This window comes from Podarcis vaucheri, assembly GCF_965113315.1.
Source record: "Podarcis vaucheri genome assembly, chromosome: 13".
Lineage (NCBI taxonomy): Eukaryota > Metazoa > Chordata > Lepidosauria > Squamata > Lacertidae > Podarcis > Podarcis vaucheri.
Genome location: NC_138751.1, coordinates 28,285,101 through 28,303,082, shown reverse-complemented (window position 1 = coordinate 28,303,082; position 17,982 = coordinate 28,285,101). Strand labels below are relative to the sequence as shown.

The window sequence follows — 17,982 nt, the reverse complement described above, 5'->3', positions numbered from 1 at the left end:
AATTAGGGAGATAAAATGTTGCTTTCTTTAGGATCCTTGAAAAGAGCTGTACATTGAGCTCTTGCAATAAGCACATTTTTTAATTAAATTTTATATTTAAACAATATGTTGCTTAGTAATAAGGTGCATTGAATTCGACAGGACTTACTCCCAGGTAAGTGGATATAGTATTGCAGGCTGAGCAGATGATTTCATTGGCTAAAAGCAACTTGGTGATGAACCTTAGTATCCCTAGTGTATGCCAAATGTAATGTATGATATACAGAGTATATGTTTCCCCTCCCCTCCCGCAGACCGTTGGACCCAGGAAGATATGCTCACCCTCTTGGAGTGCATGAAGAACAATCTGCCCTCCAATGACGGCAGCAAGTTCAAAACCACCGAATCCCACCTGGACTGGGACAAAGTTGCCTTCAAGGACTTTTCCAGTGAGATGTGCAAGATGAAGTGGAATGAGATCTCCAATGAGGTAGCCTTTTGTATACTTGATATGGGTCTGTGACATGAAGTGTTGTTTAGTATGAGGATGGGGCACTTCTTTGGGCTGGGCTCTCTGGTCTGCTGCAGGGCTGCCTTGGTCTGAATGCTGGGTCCTAAGACTTTGCCAGTGTGACAGCAAGGCAGGAGTGCTGCTTCCTTCCCTGGTTCTTCTGTGTCTTCTGTCTTGCCCGTAATGTTCTCCCTTCTTTATCAGATGCCCACATCTCTTTCAAGTCCCTCTCCATCCACATACCACCAAAACTACCTGCCTCTTGCTGCCAGTTCCCATCTGCCCGATCACTCATCTTAATCACATCCTCTCTATCTCCTTCATGTCACATTTTGGCTGCAGTCCTAGATCCACTTACCTGAGAGCAAGCCCCATTGATCTCAGGATTGCACTGTCGAATGTCTTGATGGTATGAATGAAATCACTATTGCTACTACAAAGGCAGTCCTCGAGGAGATTCTGTTTTTGACCATTAAGTCGTTGTGCTTCAGTAAGAAAAGAGTTTTGAAGGGAGGCTGCAGCAGGAAGCTGAAGAGCCGTGGCTGGCAAAAGACAGATTGGGATATACTTGTAGAGAGAGATCTGGGCAAGATTTCTGGCAGACCACCAAGAGTTTCCAGCTCCCAGTAATTAAAACAACAGCAACGAAAAGCGCAAATCAGACTGCTGAAATAAATAAAAGCTTTTTGGGGAAACCAACCCCCTGTAACACTCAGTTCACATTCCAAAAACAAATTCCTGGGCTAAGCATGTGTTCATAGGTACTCTCTTCCTTTATTCTAATGGCTATTTTACATTGGGTTTCACTTGGTGGACTTTGGGGTGCTAGTAAAATAACACAAAGTAGATCCCGCAAGCCTGAAGTTTGCTTACCCCAGCATTAGAAAATTTGTTAGGGTTGAAGTCGAGACAGATGGCATTTAGGAACATCTTTCTTGCTGCAGAAATTTATTGTTCCACTTTACTTTATTTTTTTATAAGATATTTATTAAAGTTTTCAAAATATTACAAAAAGGGGGGGAAAAACAAAGTAGAGTCAGAAGGGAATACAAAGAATAAAAATAGTTAACAGAATAAAAAAGAAAAAAGCAAACCCCTTCCCACCATGTAAAAAAGAAGAAAAAGGAAGGGGGGGGGGAATTCAAAATAAGAAAACAAAAAAGTGACAAAAATACAAAAAAACCTAACCTTTAAAAACATTTAAAAACAAATTCATTATTTTCAGACCCTTAACTATCATAGCCTTCTTTCTTAGACTTCCTCCTCCTCCCTTCCTTTGTATCCTAGTTATTAATTATCCCAGCAAATCCTTTCCTTTCCATGTTTCATAAAATTCTGTCATTACATTACCCTAGACTATTTTGCTCTTATCTTTCTATAATGGCATAAACCTTAAAATTTAAAACTTAAGTCTTAACCTTACCAGCTTCTTATAATCATAATATTCTTTCATAATTCTTTAAGCATCTTTGCTAAAGCCAGGTAATTTCTTCTAACATTTTTCTATCATTCATCAACTTTATAAAACATTCTAATAATAAGGGAAAAAAAGAAAGGTACAAACAAATCCAATTTTTTCCCCAACGTCCCTTCCTCCTGGTTCCGGGTTTTGTCAGTCCTTATTCCCATCAGGCTAGCCCATTAACCTGGTAACCTTATGTCCGAGGCCCTCAAGTCACTTCCATGGCCCTTCAGCGGCTCTTCTTCATATTTGTAGCTGTAATTTCCCTTATCTCCTGCTATTGTTCCACTTAAGTGTTAAATATGCTATCTTTCTTGTCTTGCTAATTTAAAACCAATAATTACTAGTTAATGTTACTGATGAGCAACTGATTTGATCTTGTATTTATTTGAGTTGTGTATAGAAATGTTTCCTGCTCACTGCAATTCTGTGTTTTTGGGTTCACTGTAAAATCCTTTCACCCTATGTACTAATGCAAATATAAACTTAGGCATTGACATACTGCTTAATCCCTTAAAGTTTATGACATTTCTAAGCATAAAAATGCAAAATCTCTAAGGTGCTGTAGGAGTCTGTTATTTTTGCTGGAACAGCTGTTCTTAGGAATTTGCTATTAATGGCCTTATTGAAACATAAAACCAGGCCCTAGTTTGTTTGAATGTGTGAGCTGAGCCCAGAAGACTAACCACAGTCGGTTAGCTGGCAACAAACCACAAAGTGAAGCATGGTTTGCTGTTGGCTTCTGCGAGCCATGACTTGTTTTAATTATGGCTTTGGTGTTATGACCAAAACAAACGGTCGTGCTTAACTATGGTTTGTTTGCCCTAGTTACGCACCGAGCTGCGGGAGATTAGGCTAGAACAGCTGCAGAACCATCTTAAGTTTTGGAGAAAGCAGCTGACATGGTTTGCTTGCTTGTCTGTGAGATAACTCATGGTTGGTTAAGCAAGCCACGATTAAAACAAACCATGGATTACCATAATATGCAAACACAGCTATTGTATGTTTCGTGGCAGCTGGATGCTAGATGTTGCACAGAACATAAAGGCAACATGGTACCTTCCCCAGAGAGAATACACTCCACAATCAACGCCCCAGACACATAGCTAATTTTAGGTAGTTACTAGCATAATGCACGAATGCAGCCAATGTATGTTTAGTGGCAGCTGTGTGCTAGGTGCTGTATGAAACGTAGAAGCAACAAATTGCCTTCCCATTTGACACTTCATGATGAATGCCCCAGGCACATAGGGGATTGTTAGAACTAATGATGAATCGCCTGCTTGCTAATGCAACAAAGTCAATTTGCTTTTTGCCATAGACTCCATTAAGATGCCTGCTTTGAGAATTAAAGGATATGTAAGAACTTAGGTAGTTCCCCCATCCAAATACTGATCAGATTCAGACATGCTTAGCTGCAGCAAGGTGGTGGCTTCATAATTGGGGATTTGTATAAAAGTGCCCTTAGCTCTCAGTTCCGCTCACAAGTTCAGTCATTCAGTTGTGGTTGCTATGGTGTGCTAGTAAAGACTTGCAGCCCTGGAAATGGTTGATAATGCTGTTCTCTCCCCTGTCTCTGGTTGCATTTGCTGGTTGCTCCTGCAGGTGAGGAAGTTCCGAACCCTGACAGAACTGATTATGGACGCTGAGGAGCACGTGAAAAACCCATACAAGGGCAAAAAGCTGAAGGTAAGCGTTGACTCAGTGGAGGGAAAGGCTCATGAGAGAACATCTCCTTCTGAATCTGGCTGGCTGCTCTGTTAACTTTCCTGCTTTGTTCCTGTGCTGCAGTGCTTGGCGGCCAGTGTTTCTTAACATTGCTGACCCCCATACAAGATCCCACAGGGCAGGGGTGGGTACCGAGATGCCCTCCAGATAAATGGGACTACAGCTCCCATCATTCCTGATAATTGTTCATGCTAGGTGTGGAGGTTGGAAATTGTAGTCCAAAAACATCTGATGGCACCATGGCAGGTGGTTCTGCCATAGGGGAGAAATAGTGGAATAGTGCAGCTTCCAGTGTCACACACCTGTGCTATAAACAATCCTCATTACACACATACACACATACACATACAGTGGTACCTCGGGTTACATATGCTTCAGGTTACAGACTCCGTTAACCCAGAAATAGTGCTTCAGGTTAAGAACTTTGCTTCAGGATGAGAACAGAAATTGTGCTCCGGGGGACAGGAGGCCCCATTAGCTAAAGTGGTGCTTCAGGTTAAGAACACTTTCAGATTAAGAACGGATCTTGGAATGAATTAAGTACTTAACCCGAGGTACCACTGTACACGTATACACACATGCATTTCAATTTGCAGTTGTTGATATGGGTATCCCTTTAACGATCAGCAAAGTGCTTTTTAAGAGTGCAGAAGGGTAGCACAATTGTATTGTCTCTCGCCCCTCCTCTCTCAATTAAAGCACTTAAAACCAGATTACTTCAAAGAATGTGAAAAATTGAGAATGAGTCCTTCCCAAAGCATGTGCCAGGAAGGAGCTCTCTGGGGGCAGGCAGGTAGAAATACATGAATGAGTCAAAGTTGCTAGAAGCTTCAAAGCAGCCATCTTTAACAGGAACCTGCCCACTGCAGCCTATTATTTTTATTTTATTTTATTAGCTATACCTTGCCCATCTGGCTGGGTTTCCCCAGCCACTCTGGGTAGCTTACAACATACCTAAAAACATAACAAAAACATCAATCCTTAAAAACTTGGGTGTCTTCTAAAAGTCAGATAGTTGTTTGTTTCCTTGACATCTGAAGGGAAGCTATTCCACAGGGAGGGTACCGCTACCGAGAAGCCCTCTGCCTGGTTCCCTGTAACTTCGCTTTGCGCAGTGGGGGAACCAGCAGAAGACCCTTGGAGGAGGACCTCAAGTGTCCGGGCTGAGCAGTGGGGGTGGAGATTCTCCTTCAGGTATACTGGGCCGAGGCTGTTTAGGGCTTTGAAGGTCAGCACCAACACTTTGAATTAATTTGGGCATGCAAATCACGCAAACAGCAATCATGTAGGGAGGGAGAGCAGGGATGGCCACATGTGGTGGGGGCACATCTGTTGAGGGGAGCCTTGCTGCAGGCATATCCCTATAGTATGTGGGCGATAGAGGCGAGACCAGGGCAGATGGCCCTGCTTTGGCTCCATGCTGTAGCTTTCTCTGCAATTTGCATGCCGGAATAGGCCTTTTGTCTCTGCATGGTCTACTGCTTTGGTCTTCCCTTCCGCCAGTCAGCATCTGATGAGGGGGTAGGCATGTTTGCCACACCTGTGCCTTGGATGCCACCAGATCATTCAGTACTCTCCTAGATGAAGAGAATCAGCAGAATTCACCCCTGCACACTTGCATTTCTGCAGGGGTTACGGCTCTGGGCTTGCCTCCTTCCATTCAGGAGTCCTGCTTAAGACACAGTCCTTCGCATTAAGACACAGTCCCTCGCAGAAGGTGACTGAGCAAAATCTGAGCATTGTGTTTGGTGACCCTCTTCTCTTTCCCAATGATGCCACAAGTTATATTCTCTCTTTCAACCAGTGTTTTCTAAAGAGGATGAAGTGAGGTTCATTCCATGAAAAGGCCAGAATCCAAACTAGATAGAAAACATGAGAAGAAGAAGAATAATAGTACCCCACCTTTTCCCCTGATGGGGCTCAAGGCAGTTCATATATAAAAACAAGAGTGGCTGAAAACATAGAGGAAACAATAATTAAAAAACAGTTACACATTAATGGAATTAAATCTAAGCTGTTGCTATTATTACTATTGCAGTGCTCTAGTCAACAGGCTACTTTTGGTGGAAGTAGAGTCTTGAAAGGGTTGCCTGTTGGCCAGGAAAAAAATGGGTTGGGTCTGCTTTTGTTTCTTTCTAGCAGCAGCTTTAAGTGGCAGGAATGAGCAAGAAACTTTCATAGAAAAAAGCATTACCACCAACTCATGTCTACTCACAAGGGTTTAGGAGCTAGAAGAGATTAGAAAGCTGACAGGCCTACATATCATTCCACGGTGTAGAGTAAAACAAAATTGGAACTCACTTTCAGCTTCGTTAGGCCAACCTAAATGTCACAAAATTAGTCTGCAAGCTTTTGAGTTCCTCAGAACACTTCATCAGGATAGTGAATTATGTGTGTGTAGGGAGAGTTGATGTAGAATCCGTGGAGTCAGCCTTTAAGATGAAATGTGAAAGTTACAGGCATCCAAATGAGGCTTTCTCTAGGAGCTCTGCAGATTTCAGGTTGCACCAAATGCCGCCAAGGGCTTCTGGGAAGAAAACACTTTTCCCCCTATCCCCCTCCCCTTCCTTTGTTTGCAATCTATCCTAATGAAGGGTTCTGGAGAGAAAAATCACGCTCTTTTGTGACGTTTAGTTGGTCTTTAATAAAGGTACGGGCCTCACATCAATTTTAGATTTACCCTTTTGTGTTGCCCGTATCTGCTGTTCTTCCGTGAGTGCTCATGCACTCTGAAGACTGCCTGAGGTGCCATGTGGAAGATTTACACACACACCAAAAAACCCCACCTTGGCGCCCTTTTTCTGAGTCATTCTTATTTGGAGCACTGCCAGTTGCTTGAACTGTTGGTTTTCATTCAGAGCTGTTTTTTCAACACCTGTGCTTTTCTCTTCTTCTTTGGGTGTTTCCTGTTTTAGGAGGTCACAAAATGAAAATCGAATTTCTCAGATCTGCTTTTCGAACAAATGGGGCGGAAGCACAAATCGGGGAGGAGGGGTGCTTGAACCCGAGGCATGGTGCCCTGTGCATGCATTTTAGCCATGGCAACCGTATTTCTTGCAGTTCCCAGGCGTGGCCCTGTCAACCAGGCATTAAAGAAACTATAAATCCAGTTTAAGAAAAACCTGTAACTGAGAGATACCAACTTTTTATTTTTTATTTCTTAGATTTATACACCACCCTTCATCGTAAGATCTTGGGCCGCTCACACAATAAAATACAGAAACAAGTAAATGAGCAAAACAAAACAGCAAAACAATAACCTCCCACAGACACCTTTAAAAGACTGTAGAATATTAATCAACTTGAGGACTGGTTGAAGAGGAACATTTTTGCCTGGTGCCGAAACTTATATAACGCATCCTCTCTTTAAAATGTTTATACCCTGCTTTTCCTTAGAAAAGTTTAAGGCAGCTCACAAACAGGAGCCATAAAATTCAGTGAAATCAGAAGACACATTTGAGAGGAGTTGGAGTAGAGTTGCTCCGAGCTGTTGCTCTTGAACTTCCTCCCCCCTTCTGCATGAGTAGGACGTTCACATAGAATCTTAAGAGTTGGAAAGGACCCAAGGGGCATCTAGTCCAACCCCCTGCAATGCAAGAATCTCAGCTAAAGCCAAGTGTTTACCAGCCATGTGTTACAACAGTGAGTGGCTGGGTGGGAAGCTTGTGGGACCCAGGTCCTCACTGCACATTGCAGCCATGCCTTCTGTCATTGGTGCTCAGGGTGGAAATGCTTCCACACCAGATGGCTCTCCTCATGTGCGCTGGTGGAGTTCCTCCCTTCCAGTGTACAGATGCTCTGCCTGTGTGTTGCAGTGAGGTCAGGTGACATGGCCACTGCATGACACTATATGGTGCTTTGAAGTCCCAACAATTGGCCAATTGTCTGTCGGGACTTCAAAGCACCACCCAGAGTTCCTCTCAAGCCCCTGCATTTTGGCCCAGCCCAGATGCCTGTTTATTTGCCTATCTGTGACATTGGGTAATTGGCAGGTGGTCCCCAAAGGCCTAGAGGCCTTAATGGGTCATCGGGTTTTGTTCAGCTGCAGGATCTTTCCCTTCCCCTGCTGCTACTGGACACTTTAAGCTGGAGGTGCCAGGGATTGAATCTGGGGCCTTCTGCATCTTCCACTGAGATACAGCCTCTACCTTTGGAACAGTATGGGAGCAGGAGCAGTATCTTGGGACTTAAAATTTGGCCTCTTAATGGCATTTTAACACAGAAGGAATCTTAACCTGCCTTTTCCTCAAAGCCTTTGCGTTGTTTTCTCCCCCAGTCCCTTTATTGCAAATAAGCCAAAGTATGTGTTGTTGAAATAGTCGTGAATTCTTCCACTGCCTTGCATTGGCTGTTTCCATATTTATTTTATTAGACAGCCCCCACTTGAGGTAGGGGGCCTGTTCTTTGTAAACAGTATACATAGATGGCGCTGTGTAAATAACACTGATAGAGTTTACGTGTGCTGACCTATCTTGTGCATCAATTTAATCTGACTCAAGCAGGGACTGAGTAGTTTACAATATTAAAAGAAATAAGAAAAATAGTGGTGAAAGAAATGGGCCACTAAAAGCCATATCTGGATGCTAAAATCCTTTTGCTTTTTTAAAAAAATTAAAAAACAACAACACCTGATTGACTTGCTGTCTGCAGCTTGTTTTAGTCTCTTGCCCTCTGGAGAATCCCTGTCTCCATTCACAACCACTGTTGTCCCTTTAAGCTCATGCTCATGACTAGCCAATTATGGTGGCTCTAATTAACTTTTTCTCATCTTTTAATTCTGATTTAATTCTTTTGATTCACTTTCTGATTGGGGTGGAATTTGTGGGCGGGGGAAAAACCCCCAAACATTTTTTCTCTCATTTGCTATGAGGTAAGGTCTAGTTGCTGCAGTCAGTGTGTATAGGGTTACATGGGAATGATTTGCTTCTGAAAAGTACTAACTAGATTTGGGGTGAGAAACCTGCATCTCACTGCCCTTTGGTGTAGTTCCATGGGGCTGCCTGCAAGTGATCAATTCAGCCCTATGTTAGTAGGGAGCAAAAATGATGGGACTCTCCGTGTCCCCCACAAAAAAATACAGTGGGGAGCATGAGCACACACAGAACAAAATGGAGATGGCATGGAACAGAAAGAGTTACGCGATGCTAATTTAACACGTTTTGTGGACTTCTGACCAGGCAGGCTCAAAACGATAAACCTTCCTTGTTGCTTCCTTTCCTGTCCCTATTCAGAAGCATCCCGACTTCCCCAAGAAACCTTTGACTCCATATTTCCGTTTCTTCATGGAGAAGCGAGCAAAGTATGCTAAGCTACACCCGGAAATGAGCAATCTGGATCTCACCAAGATACTATCCAAAAAGTATAAGGAGCTCCCTGAAAAGAAGAAGGTGAGCAAATGAACACGGAGGCTGTGGAAAGTGCTGCATATGAGCATCTGCAGGGATGCAGCTCTCTGTGCTGTGGGGAGCATCCTAGTGCTTGTTCCCCTTTCTCTGCAGGCCAGATTTTCCCAGCTTGGGACTGATGGGAGCTGTAGTCCAAAGCATTTGGAATGTGCTGGGTTGGGGAAGGATTCTTTTGCAGAAGGCAGCGTCAGCAAGGTGCTCTTGGGAGTCTTATGCAAAAGGCCCTTCTGCAAGGAAAAGTCCCTTCCCTCAATTACCCTGCAGTGTTCAGAAACCAAGCCAAAATGTATGACATCCCCCCCCCCCCCATCATTTGGATGCTTCCCTTCAGCTGCAGTTCGGCAATGGCTGGAAATGTTTAGGGCCTTGAAAATGGAGTTTGCTTTACTGTGAAAGCCCATTTTATAGGATGCCATTGTTCTGGGATGACTACTCCCAGAACTCACTTCGACCTCTTACGGGTTGTAGTCAGCTAAGCTCTGTTCAGAGTCGGTCCCATGCAATAAATGATCCCAAAGTTAGTCATGTCCATTAACTTCAAGAGGTCAGCTCTGAATGGGGCTATTGCAGAATGCCACCTTGTGTTTTTATATATACAAGGCGGGTTAATTGGGAGGTTGAAGTGTCTGTTTTTAGCTTAGGGAGCACATGTACTGCTTGATGTTTCTTTTAGCAAAAATGGGTTCCTAGGTGCCATCTTACCTGTTGGCACCTTCCAGTTTCCCAGCCTTGAATGATGTATGGCAGGGGTGCAGGAACATCTGGCCCTGAGGCGGGCTTTGTGCCTCCTCTTTATTGAGCCCTCGGGCCACTCTGTAGGCAGCCCCTTTTTCCCCAGGCCACATCCTTCCCTGGCCCTGCTCCTATTGCACCCTCGCACACATGCTTTTGTCTGGCTGACTTACGGCCTTGAGCAGCAATAGTGCCTCTTTGCTTGCCTGGATGGAGAGAGGGGTGTGTGCATTGTATGTAGAAACCTCTTGACTTCTGCATGACTGCAAGGCAAGAGTCACAACTATAGACCCTCCCGCTTTTGCTTTTGGCCCTGTCCACCACTTGCATGTGGCCTCTGGAAGGTTGCCCATGAGGGAATGTGGCCCCTGGACTGTAAAAGGCACCCCATCCCTGATGTGAGGTGTCTTCTCCACTATGGAGGCCAGAGAGAGCAAGAGGGTGTCTGTCTGTGTGAATGGTTGTGCTCGCTTTCTCCACCCCTCCTAGTCTCCTGAGGGGCTTGAGAGCATGCAACAGTTTCCCCAAAGATGGCAGTTCATCTGCCTGTTTAACCCTCATGCCACTACTTGCCTGCTCATGCCACTCCCAGAGACTAGCAGATGCCACAGGGCTTTGTTGTGTTTCCTTGGCTTGCTGAGGGTCTAGGCTTCTAAAAGTAGCAGGAAGGAGGTGGTCTCAAGGAATGGAGGAGGGCCTAAAGAGCTGCACAGTTCTGCCCCCTCCTGCTTCATGTATTAGGAGTGCTTTAGTTGTGGCTGTTCCTGGAAACTTGTCAGCTTTTCCTGTCTCACCTGTAGTCAACACCTCCCCCCCTTTTTTTTGTTTGTCTTCTAGATGAAGTACATCCAAGACTTCCAGCGAGAGAAACAAGATTTTCAGCGAAATTTGGCAAGATTTAGGTAAGAGTTATCTAAGCAATAGCTTCACCTTTTGCACGTCAGGTGTGGCTGTGGATTTCAGTTGTAGACATGTACCAAAATTTACTTACGTTAACTTTGCTGCAAAAAGCTGCTTTGTTTTGGTGATAAGGGACTAAAAAGGTGCATAATCTGCAATGTGGGAACCTCTTTTCTTTTCTGTCTGGAAACCTGGGTCAACAAATGGCAAAATTCACAAATGAATATATTCTTCAGGCAGGTAGAATAATTCCCATCTGAAAGGGTACCTTCTTATGAGAAGAGCCTGAATCAAATTAGCGGCTTCTTTCAGTGTTTGAGAGGTGGGAATGATGCATGGGGCTTTAAAGGAAGTGGATAATGTGTTTCTGTGTTTCGTATGGTTCTGGTACTGCCACTGCCTTACCATTTCGCCCCCACCCCCTGTTACTTTTGCTCTGTGAAGGGAAGACCACCCCGACCTCATTCAAAATGCCAAGAAGTCTGATATCCCAGAGAAACCCAAGACTCCTCAACAGCTCTGGTACACTCATGAGAAGAAGATCTACCTGAAAGTGCGCCCTGATGTAAGTAGGTGGTGTAAGAGACTTGCATAAGGAGAGCCCACAAGGAGGAAACGTGGGTGGGGATTTGGGGGAGGGGGGGGGAGAACGATGACACACAGCTGTGTTCCTGAAAAGGAGGACAATGAAGGAATGTAAGGAAGGATATGCATTCTGTACCCAGTAAATCCAGATTTTGCTCTTAGACTGATACACAGACTTAATTTTATTTCTGGGTACCACTTTACAGCTGGAGCAGAAACAAGTGGCAAAAGACTTGTCTGTTTGGGCCGCCGATGGGATATCATATTTTGAATTTTATTTTTTAAACCTTCATTTCACACAACCCATATGTTAGAAGGAATAGTTCATTGTAAGCAATGCTGCTTTCCTACATGAAGGGGTATTAAAATAATAATAACAACAACAATGGAGGAGGAAGTTTTCAAATATGCAATCCCTCCCCCTATTGAAAATCTAGAAAAAGCTTTGCCTCTTGATTCTGCTGAGTATATAATGCAGTTCCCTAAGGTGATGCCCTCTAGGTGCTTTGGATACAGCTCCCATCAGCCCCCACCAGCTTGGCTGTGGTGGCTTGGGCTGATAGGAGCTGTAGTCCAAAGCATCCAGGTTTGAGGAAAGCTGGTGTTACCTGTTCCTGAGAGAGCTAGAGAAGAGATAGGGGGAAATAGCAAGTGAAATGATCAGGAAAACGGAGGAGCCCTTTCTAATGAAACAAAGGCTTAGGAAACTGATCCGTTAAGAATTTAGGGTGATCCAGTTTTACATCGCGGGAAAATAAACTGTGAAACTCACTGCCACAGAGTGTTGGTGATGATTGATAGACATAAATGGCTTTGAAAGAATAGTAGGCGGTTTGTAGATAATATTAGTAGTAGAGTGGGTTGCCAGAGACAAAACACAACCAATGCCAGTGGCTTGAGGACAAACAGGAAATCTCATTCTCCAGCTTGCCTGCAGGCATCTAGAGGGGCTGATATTGGAGACAGCTAGGCTAAATAAATCTGATCCAGTCCTTAGTGTTTGTATGTAAAGTTTGCATGCAGTTTGTTTAGCTTTGTATTCTCTGCTGCTGTAATTCATATCTGGATATTTGGTCCTCTGGGTCAGAAACAGGAATAGAGTGAGGAAAAGGACATGAGACCTATGGCCCATGAGGGCTAGAAATATTCTTAGTATTTAAAAATAAACATTTAAGGTTCTCAGGTTGCCTTGTTTGATGCTAGATATCAGATTTTTATGTAGCAAGTAAGCAAACCCATAGATTGCGGGTTTATATATTTCCTGAGTATTGGGCTTTTTTGCTCCCTTTAAAGGAGCCTGAGGAAAACTTTTTTTTTTCTAACTTGCCTTTCCAAAAGTGTAGCTTAGCTCACTGCTGTACCACTAGGGTGGGCAGTCCATCCCCTTTTGCTTCCTCCCCTATTTTTTCATTTTTACCTATTTTTATTACTATTATTATTTCCCCTTCCTCACCTGGGTTTTTCAGGCCACCACGAAGGAGCTGAAGGATTCGTTGGGCAAGCAATGGTCTCAGCTCTCGGACAAAAAAAGGCTGAAATGGATTCATAAGGCTCTGGAGCAGCGGAAGGAGTATGAGGTAGGGAACACTCAACAGTTCCCCTCCATCTTCTCCCCCCTGTGCTCAGCCCGGCCTTGTCGCAGCTGTAGAAACCCAGCCGCGCTCCGAGAGCCGACTTCTGGGCATCGCTCCCTCGGAAGGGAGTTGCAAAGCAACTCCTCCTCTGCTTCTTCTGCCAAGTATTTAAAACTGGTCAGGGTAGCACAGGCGGGTCCCCCCCCCCTGCCCTGTCCACAGCCCCAGAGCCTAGGGAGGGTATTCTACCAGCCTGCCTCTGCCACGCTAAACGCCCCGTGTGTTTTCTGCCCACAGGAAGTGATGCGGGATTATATCCAGAAGCACCCAGAGATGAACTTCGAGGAAGGTGCGCCCCCTCGCTCCACCCTGACTAAAGCGGAGAGGCAGCTGAAGGACAAGTTTGATGGGCGACCCACCAAGCCGCCTCCGTAAGTTGCCGTGCCCTTGAGAATTGGGTTTGGTAGTTGGGGAGGAGTTGCGAGGGCATTCGGGCATTTCCACATTGGTAAATGTAATTCATATTGGGCTGGAACTATATGCCAATAAAAATATACCCAGGTGGGAGGGCGACATCTGCCATCCACCCAATGTCTGCTTGTTGTGGGAAGATGCCCATGCGTTAGACGTAAGAGTGGGATGGACGCAGGTTCAAAGCCCTGCTCAGACGTGAAGCTCACAGCGCATGGGCCAGTCACTGCAAACTTAAAATCTTCTTCGCAGGACTCCTCTGAGGCTAAAATGGGGGTGGGACACATGCTATCTTGGCTCCTTAAATGAAGACAAGATACAAATTTATTGAGTTACCCAAGACTGGACACTCACTTCTCCTTGTGTCCATGCTCTCCTCACTTGATGAAGGGAGTCTTTCTATTGGCAGCTTCCTTGAGTCCCTGCCTGACGTTCGACATTGAGATGAGAGTGGTGCATCTCACATGTGCGCATAAACACACCCTGGTAGGACTCTCCTTTCAGCCTACCTCAGCTGGTTGCTCAGGGTATCAGAAGGAGATTGACAAGTCCCCACATTTCTCCATGACCACCATCACTTGCAGCCTTCCTGTGAGATTAGCTGAGGAGTTCCTCTTCAGGATCTCCCTTCATACATCTCTCTTGAGTTGTGTGTTTTTTCCTGATCTGCTACCCATCTTCATACCGAGGAGTAGGCCTTTCCTCATGGGGAAGCCTTTGCTTCCAGTAGGTGTTAGGTGCTTCTGCTGGCAAGGGGGTTGTCCCCTCCTCCTGAGTCATGTGCTAGGAAAACACAGTTGCCCACCGTTTTTGTACTTGGGCTGCTGTTCACCTCTTGAATCCACCCCACTGCTTCACTCTCCTCTGGAAATATTTTCCTGCGTTCCACAGCCTCCATGCAGAGGAGGCTCCCTGAAACCCTGATGCAAAAGACAATTCAGATATCTTTGCATTGGTGGTTTTCTCTTGATTTCCTGCCAGTGTGTCAAGTATTAAATGGATGTCATTTATGTTGTAGTTCCACACAATATCTATTGTATTTTCTAGTCATTTTTTATAGTTGGAAGCCGCGCCAAGTGGTGTGTAAGGGTTGGGGGTATGAATCCTGATATCAAATAAATAAATCCATTGACTTAACTTTTTCTTTAGAAACCTGGGGTTCTTGATCCAAGGCCACAGAGTTGTCTCATGTTCAGGGTTGTACTAAAAAGATACTAAAATTCTGTGCCAAGAGAACTCTAGCAGCTTGAACTGTATAAGCTGACTTCCTCATTTCTCTTAAGCTGCAAGCTGCTCCTTACTTGATTGAATGCTCTTCCATTTTTATTTTTAAAAAACCATACACATATTTTTTTTGCTTGGTACGTTTATATCTAACTTTCCTTCCATCATGGAACTCAAAGGAGGATACAAGGAGTTCCCAGTTCAGTCTCTCATCCAGGCAATGACCTGCCCCATACCTCCTTCAGCAAGGTGTCCGCATCATCTACCTTCAGACCATGCCTTCGAAGAAAATTATCATCTTTAGAAAATGCTAATGAGAAGGCAGGGCTAGAATCCTGCTCTGAAGTCTTAGGTTTTTTACGTGGAGTGATTTTTATTTAAGGTTAAGTCTTCAAACATTTTTGACTGACTGCAGAAAATACCCTGATTTTAATTGGGTAGCAGATTAAGCTTCTTTTTAAAAAATAAGTGATTATTTTAATGCAGGTACATAGAAAAGCAGTAAGTGGCAGGTGCCATCTCAGGGGAGACTTCTCTTTAACAGGAAAGGTGCCTTTTCTAAGATGGTGCCTGCTATGACACATATCAATTAATTTTAAAAAAGAAAACAGTAGGGTTCCCCTCCTTGTTTTCCTGTTTATGGACATTTATGCAGATTTAATCTGTTGATTTGGGGTGCATTTCTAATCCCATTTAATGTGTGAGTAAGCCCCATTGAATTCTATAGGACTTACTTCCAAGTAGACAGGGTTAGGTTTTTTTTTACAAACTGCACCCCTGCAGCAGAAAGCTAGGTTATGGGGAGAGAATTAAAAAAGCATTCTGAAAGAGCTGAAAAAACCAATTTGTCCGGCAAAACCAGGAAACTTCATAAACTGGAAGCAGTGTGTGTTCCTCACCCAACCACTTCCTTTCACGACACCCATGTTTAAGAGGGCTGTGACATTTTATTTGGCTAGTAACCTTTGTGTACTTACGACCAAGACTGCCTTGGGAATTGGCTGGGGGAGAAGGTCCAGAGTAACAAAAAGGGGGGAAACCCTAGGCGTGGTCCTGAGGGAAGTTTAGGAGGGTATTTTCTCTCTGTTGATTACGTCCTTGCATATCTTAATCCCAAGACAATAATAAGAATAAAGGCTTTAGAGCTCAAAATCCAACATCATGAATAAGACCCAGAAATCAAAATCAGGATGGGGAACCTGTGAGGCAAAAGTGGGTAGCATAATAGATGTGACTCTTAACCTTTGTACAGTAGACACCACTGAACCCATGCGAAAGCCAATGACATATACTCCTATTTATTCATATAATCCACATTATTGCATTCATAGTAAGGGTTGGAGGTGGAAATTAAGACACCCCCCCCAAAAAAAAAAATATGTGTGTGGTGGTGGTGGGTTATGAGACTGTGGGAGAAGCACTTCAGGCAGCAGTTTTGTGTGGCTTATTCTTATGTTTACATAAATTTCCCCAAGTGCTAACTTAATGGGTTGGTGCTATATAAAAGGAAATTGCTGTTTTAGGAATAGTTACTCGCTTTACTGTGCTGAACTGATGGCAAACATGAAAGATGTCCCAAGCACAGAACGGATGGTGCTCTGCAGTCAGCAGTGGAAGCTCCTTTCCCAGAAGGAAAAAGATGCCTACCACAAAAAGTGTGATCAGGTGAGCCTGGCCCTTATAAGGGTGTGTCGAAAAAGGGAAAGGATTAAAAATAATGCCCAGAGACAAATTATGGGTAGACTTTAGTGGTTCTATATATCAGGCAGGTTCCAGCTGTTACTACATACCCTGCTGCTGATAATGGATTTAATTTGCCTCAGTTTGGGGGTGCAGATTTGTTTTTTAAGCCACCCACAGATTTGGTTTCTCTGATTTGCTGGATGCGAGCAAAATGCTATCTTTCCCCAGTGTTTGAACAGAGTATGAAAATCAAAACAAGCACAAGTGATGGGTTGGGGGTTTTCGGGTTGTTGTTTTTTAAAAAAAGCAAATCAGTTGGTCACTGCCACTCCTCTTGCCTCAGATAACTTGGCTGAAATTGCAGTCTTATTCAGACTGCTTTTCTTCCCTGTTTTTGTTTGTTTGTTTTAAATGGTGGTGCTTTCTAGTAACTTGCAGGGGGATGTAGTCTGCCATCCATCCTCAAGCCCAGGCCCTGTGTGAAGTTCATCCTGGATGTGGAGAAGCAAAACTCCCATGAATTCTGCAAACAAGCAGAAGTTTGGTCAGGCACGGCCATGTCGGCCCTTGCAGTTTTTCCTCCTTCCGGTGGGAGGAAGCCCCACCCGGTTGCAGTCCTGCCTTCTCCACAGCAGCAGAGGTTTTTTTTCTAGAGCTCTGGCTCCTCTCAGAGGCTGAAATATTTGGAGAGAGAAGGGGAGTCCAGTTGCTTAATTCAGTGCTGGTCAGAAGGTAGATCAAGAGCTACTGAGCTACTGGGTTGCTTGAAGTAGATCGGCAGGAATTTCTAGCTTAACAATGGCAGGAAGAAAATCAATCTACCCCTGCCCTAAATTGTAGTCCTGAAATGAAGATCGGGGTTGTTGTTTTTTGCTGGGGTGGGGGGGGGGAGAGGCAACCAGGAGTTGGTTTTTCTGTGGCAAGACTGAGCTCACTTCAGTTTTTGTACTTAAATCTCTGGGTTCAGAATATTTTTAATTTCTATGCCTCTCGCACCTGGCTTCAGTTGTTACAAAAGAAGCAACAAACAAACAAACAAACCCAAAGTCTGGCTCAACTCAGGGCAGTTTACATAAGTTTCCCATTTATCGGGGATTAGTTGATTGTCTCTGTTAATTGTTTTCTGGCATTGATTGATCTAATGCATTTATCAACTGTGAATTGCCTCAGAATCAATTTCCCCTCAGCTTGATGAGTTGCTGTTTAAATCATTGGTAGCTGCGCTTGTTTAAAATTCCCTCCAACCCGAGATGCATCCGTGGCAAGCAAACAAGCTTTGCTAGGTGGCAGAAAAGATTGCCTGCTCTTGAGTCTGGAGAGGGGGAAAGCTAAGGCATGTGATGGAGGGTGTTGATGCAAGGACAAGGACAAGAGGGCTTTTTCCGGAGCTTCAAGTGGCCAAATGTTGAGGAGAATTCCCTGTGCTTTATCCAGCTGTACCAGCGCTAAACCTCCAGACTTGGAGACTTCTTCCTCTTCTCCTGACACACAAAAATCCCCTCAACTTTTTAATATGGCAGTTACAGTGGTTCTATCGATAGTCCAGGCTTTGGGCCTGCTGCTGCCTGTTCCTTACTACTTGAAGCTGTGGCGGCCATTTTAAGTAGCTCGGCTCTCCTCAGCAGTGACAGTGTGAGATAATGGCGGATTCGCCTGCTTTTTTGGCTGCTTTAACTAGGGCCTTTTCTGAGGTGGTTATATCCCACAGGCGGCAGGACCCCATTTCCC

At 44.3% G+C, this 17,982-nt stretch overlaps 1 protein-coding gene across 5 annotated transcripts in view; it reads left to right on the top strand.

Moving 5' to 3' along the window:
• UBTF (upstream binding transcription factor) overlaps positions 1–17,982 on the top strand; it is a 43,089-nt gene that overhangs the window by 6,025 nt on the left and 19,082 nt on the right. For 4 of the 5 annotated variants that reach the window (XM_082195669.1, XM_082195665.1, XM_082195666.1 and 1 more), the window contains exons 3-10: positions 294–469; positions 3,558–3,641; positions 8,912–9,067; positions 10,655–10,719; positions 11,162–11,282; positions 12,769–12,879; positions 13,174–13,307; positions 16,095–16,236. In XM_082195669.1, coding sequence (XP_082051795.1) covers positions 294–469; positions 3,558–3,641; positions 8,912–9,067; positions 10,655–10,719; positions 11,162–11,282; positions 12,769–12,879; positions 13,174–13,307; positions 16,095–16,236 — 989 coding nt within the window. The remainder of the gene's footprint in view (positions 1–293; positions 470–3,557; positions 3,642–8,911; positions 9,068–10,654; positions 10,720–11,161; positions 11,283–12,768; positions 12,880–13,173; positions 13,308–16,094; positions 16,237–17,982) is intronic. The other variant, XM_082195668.1, reaches the window with a different exon arrangement.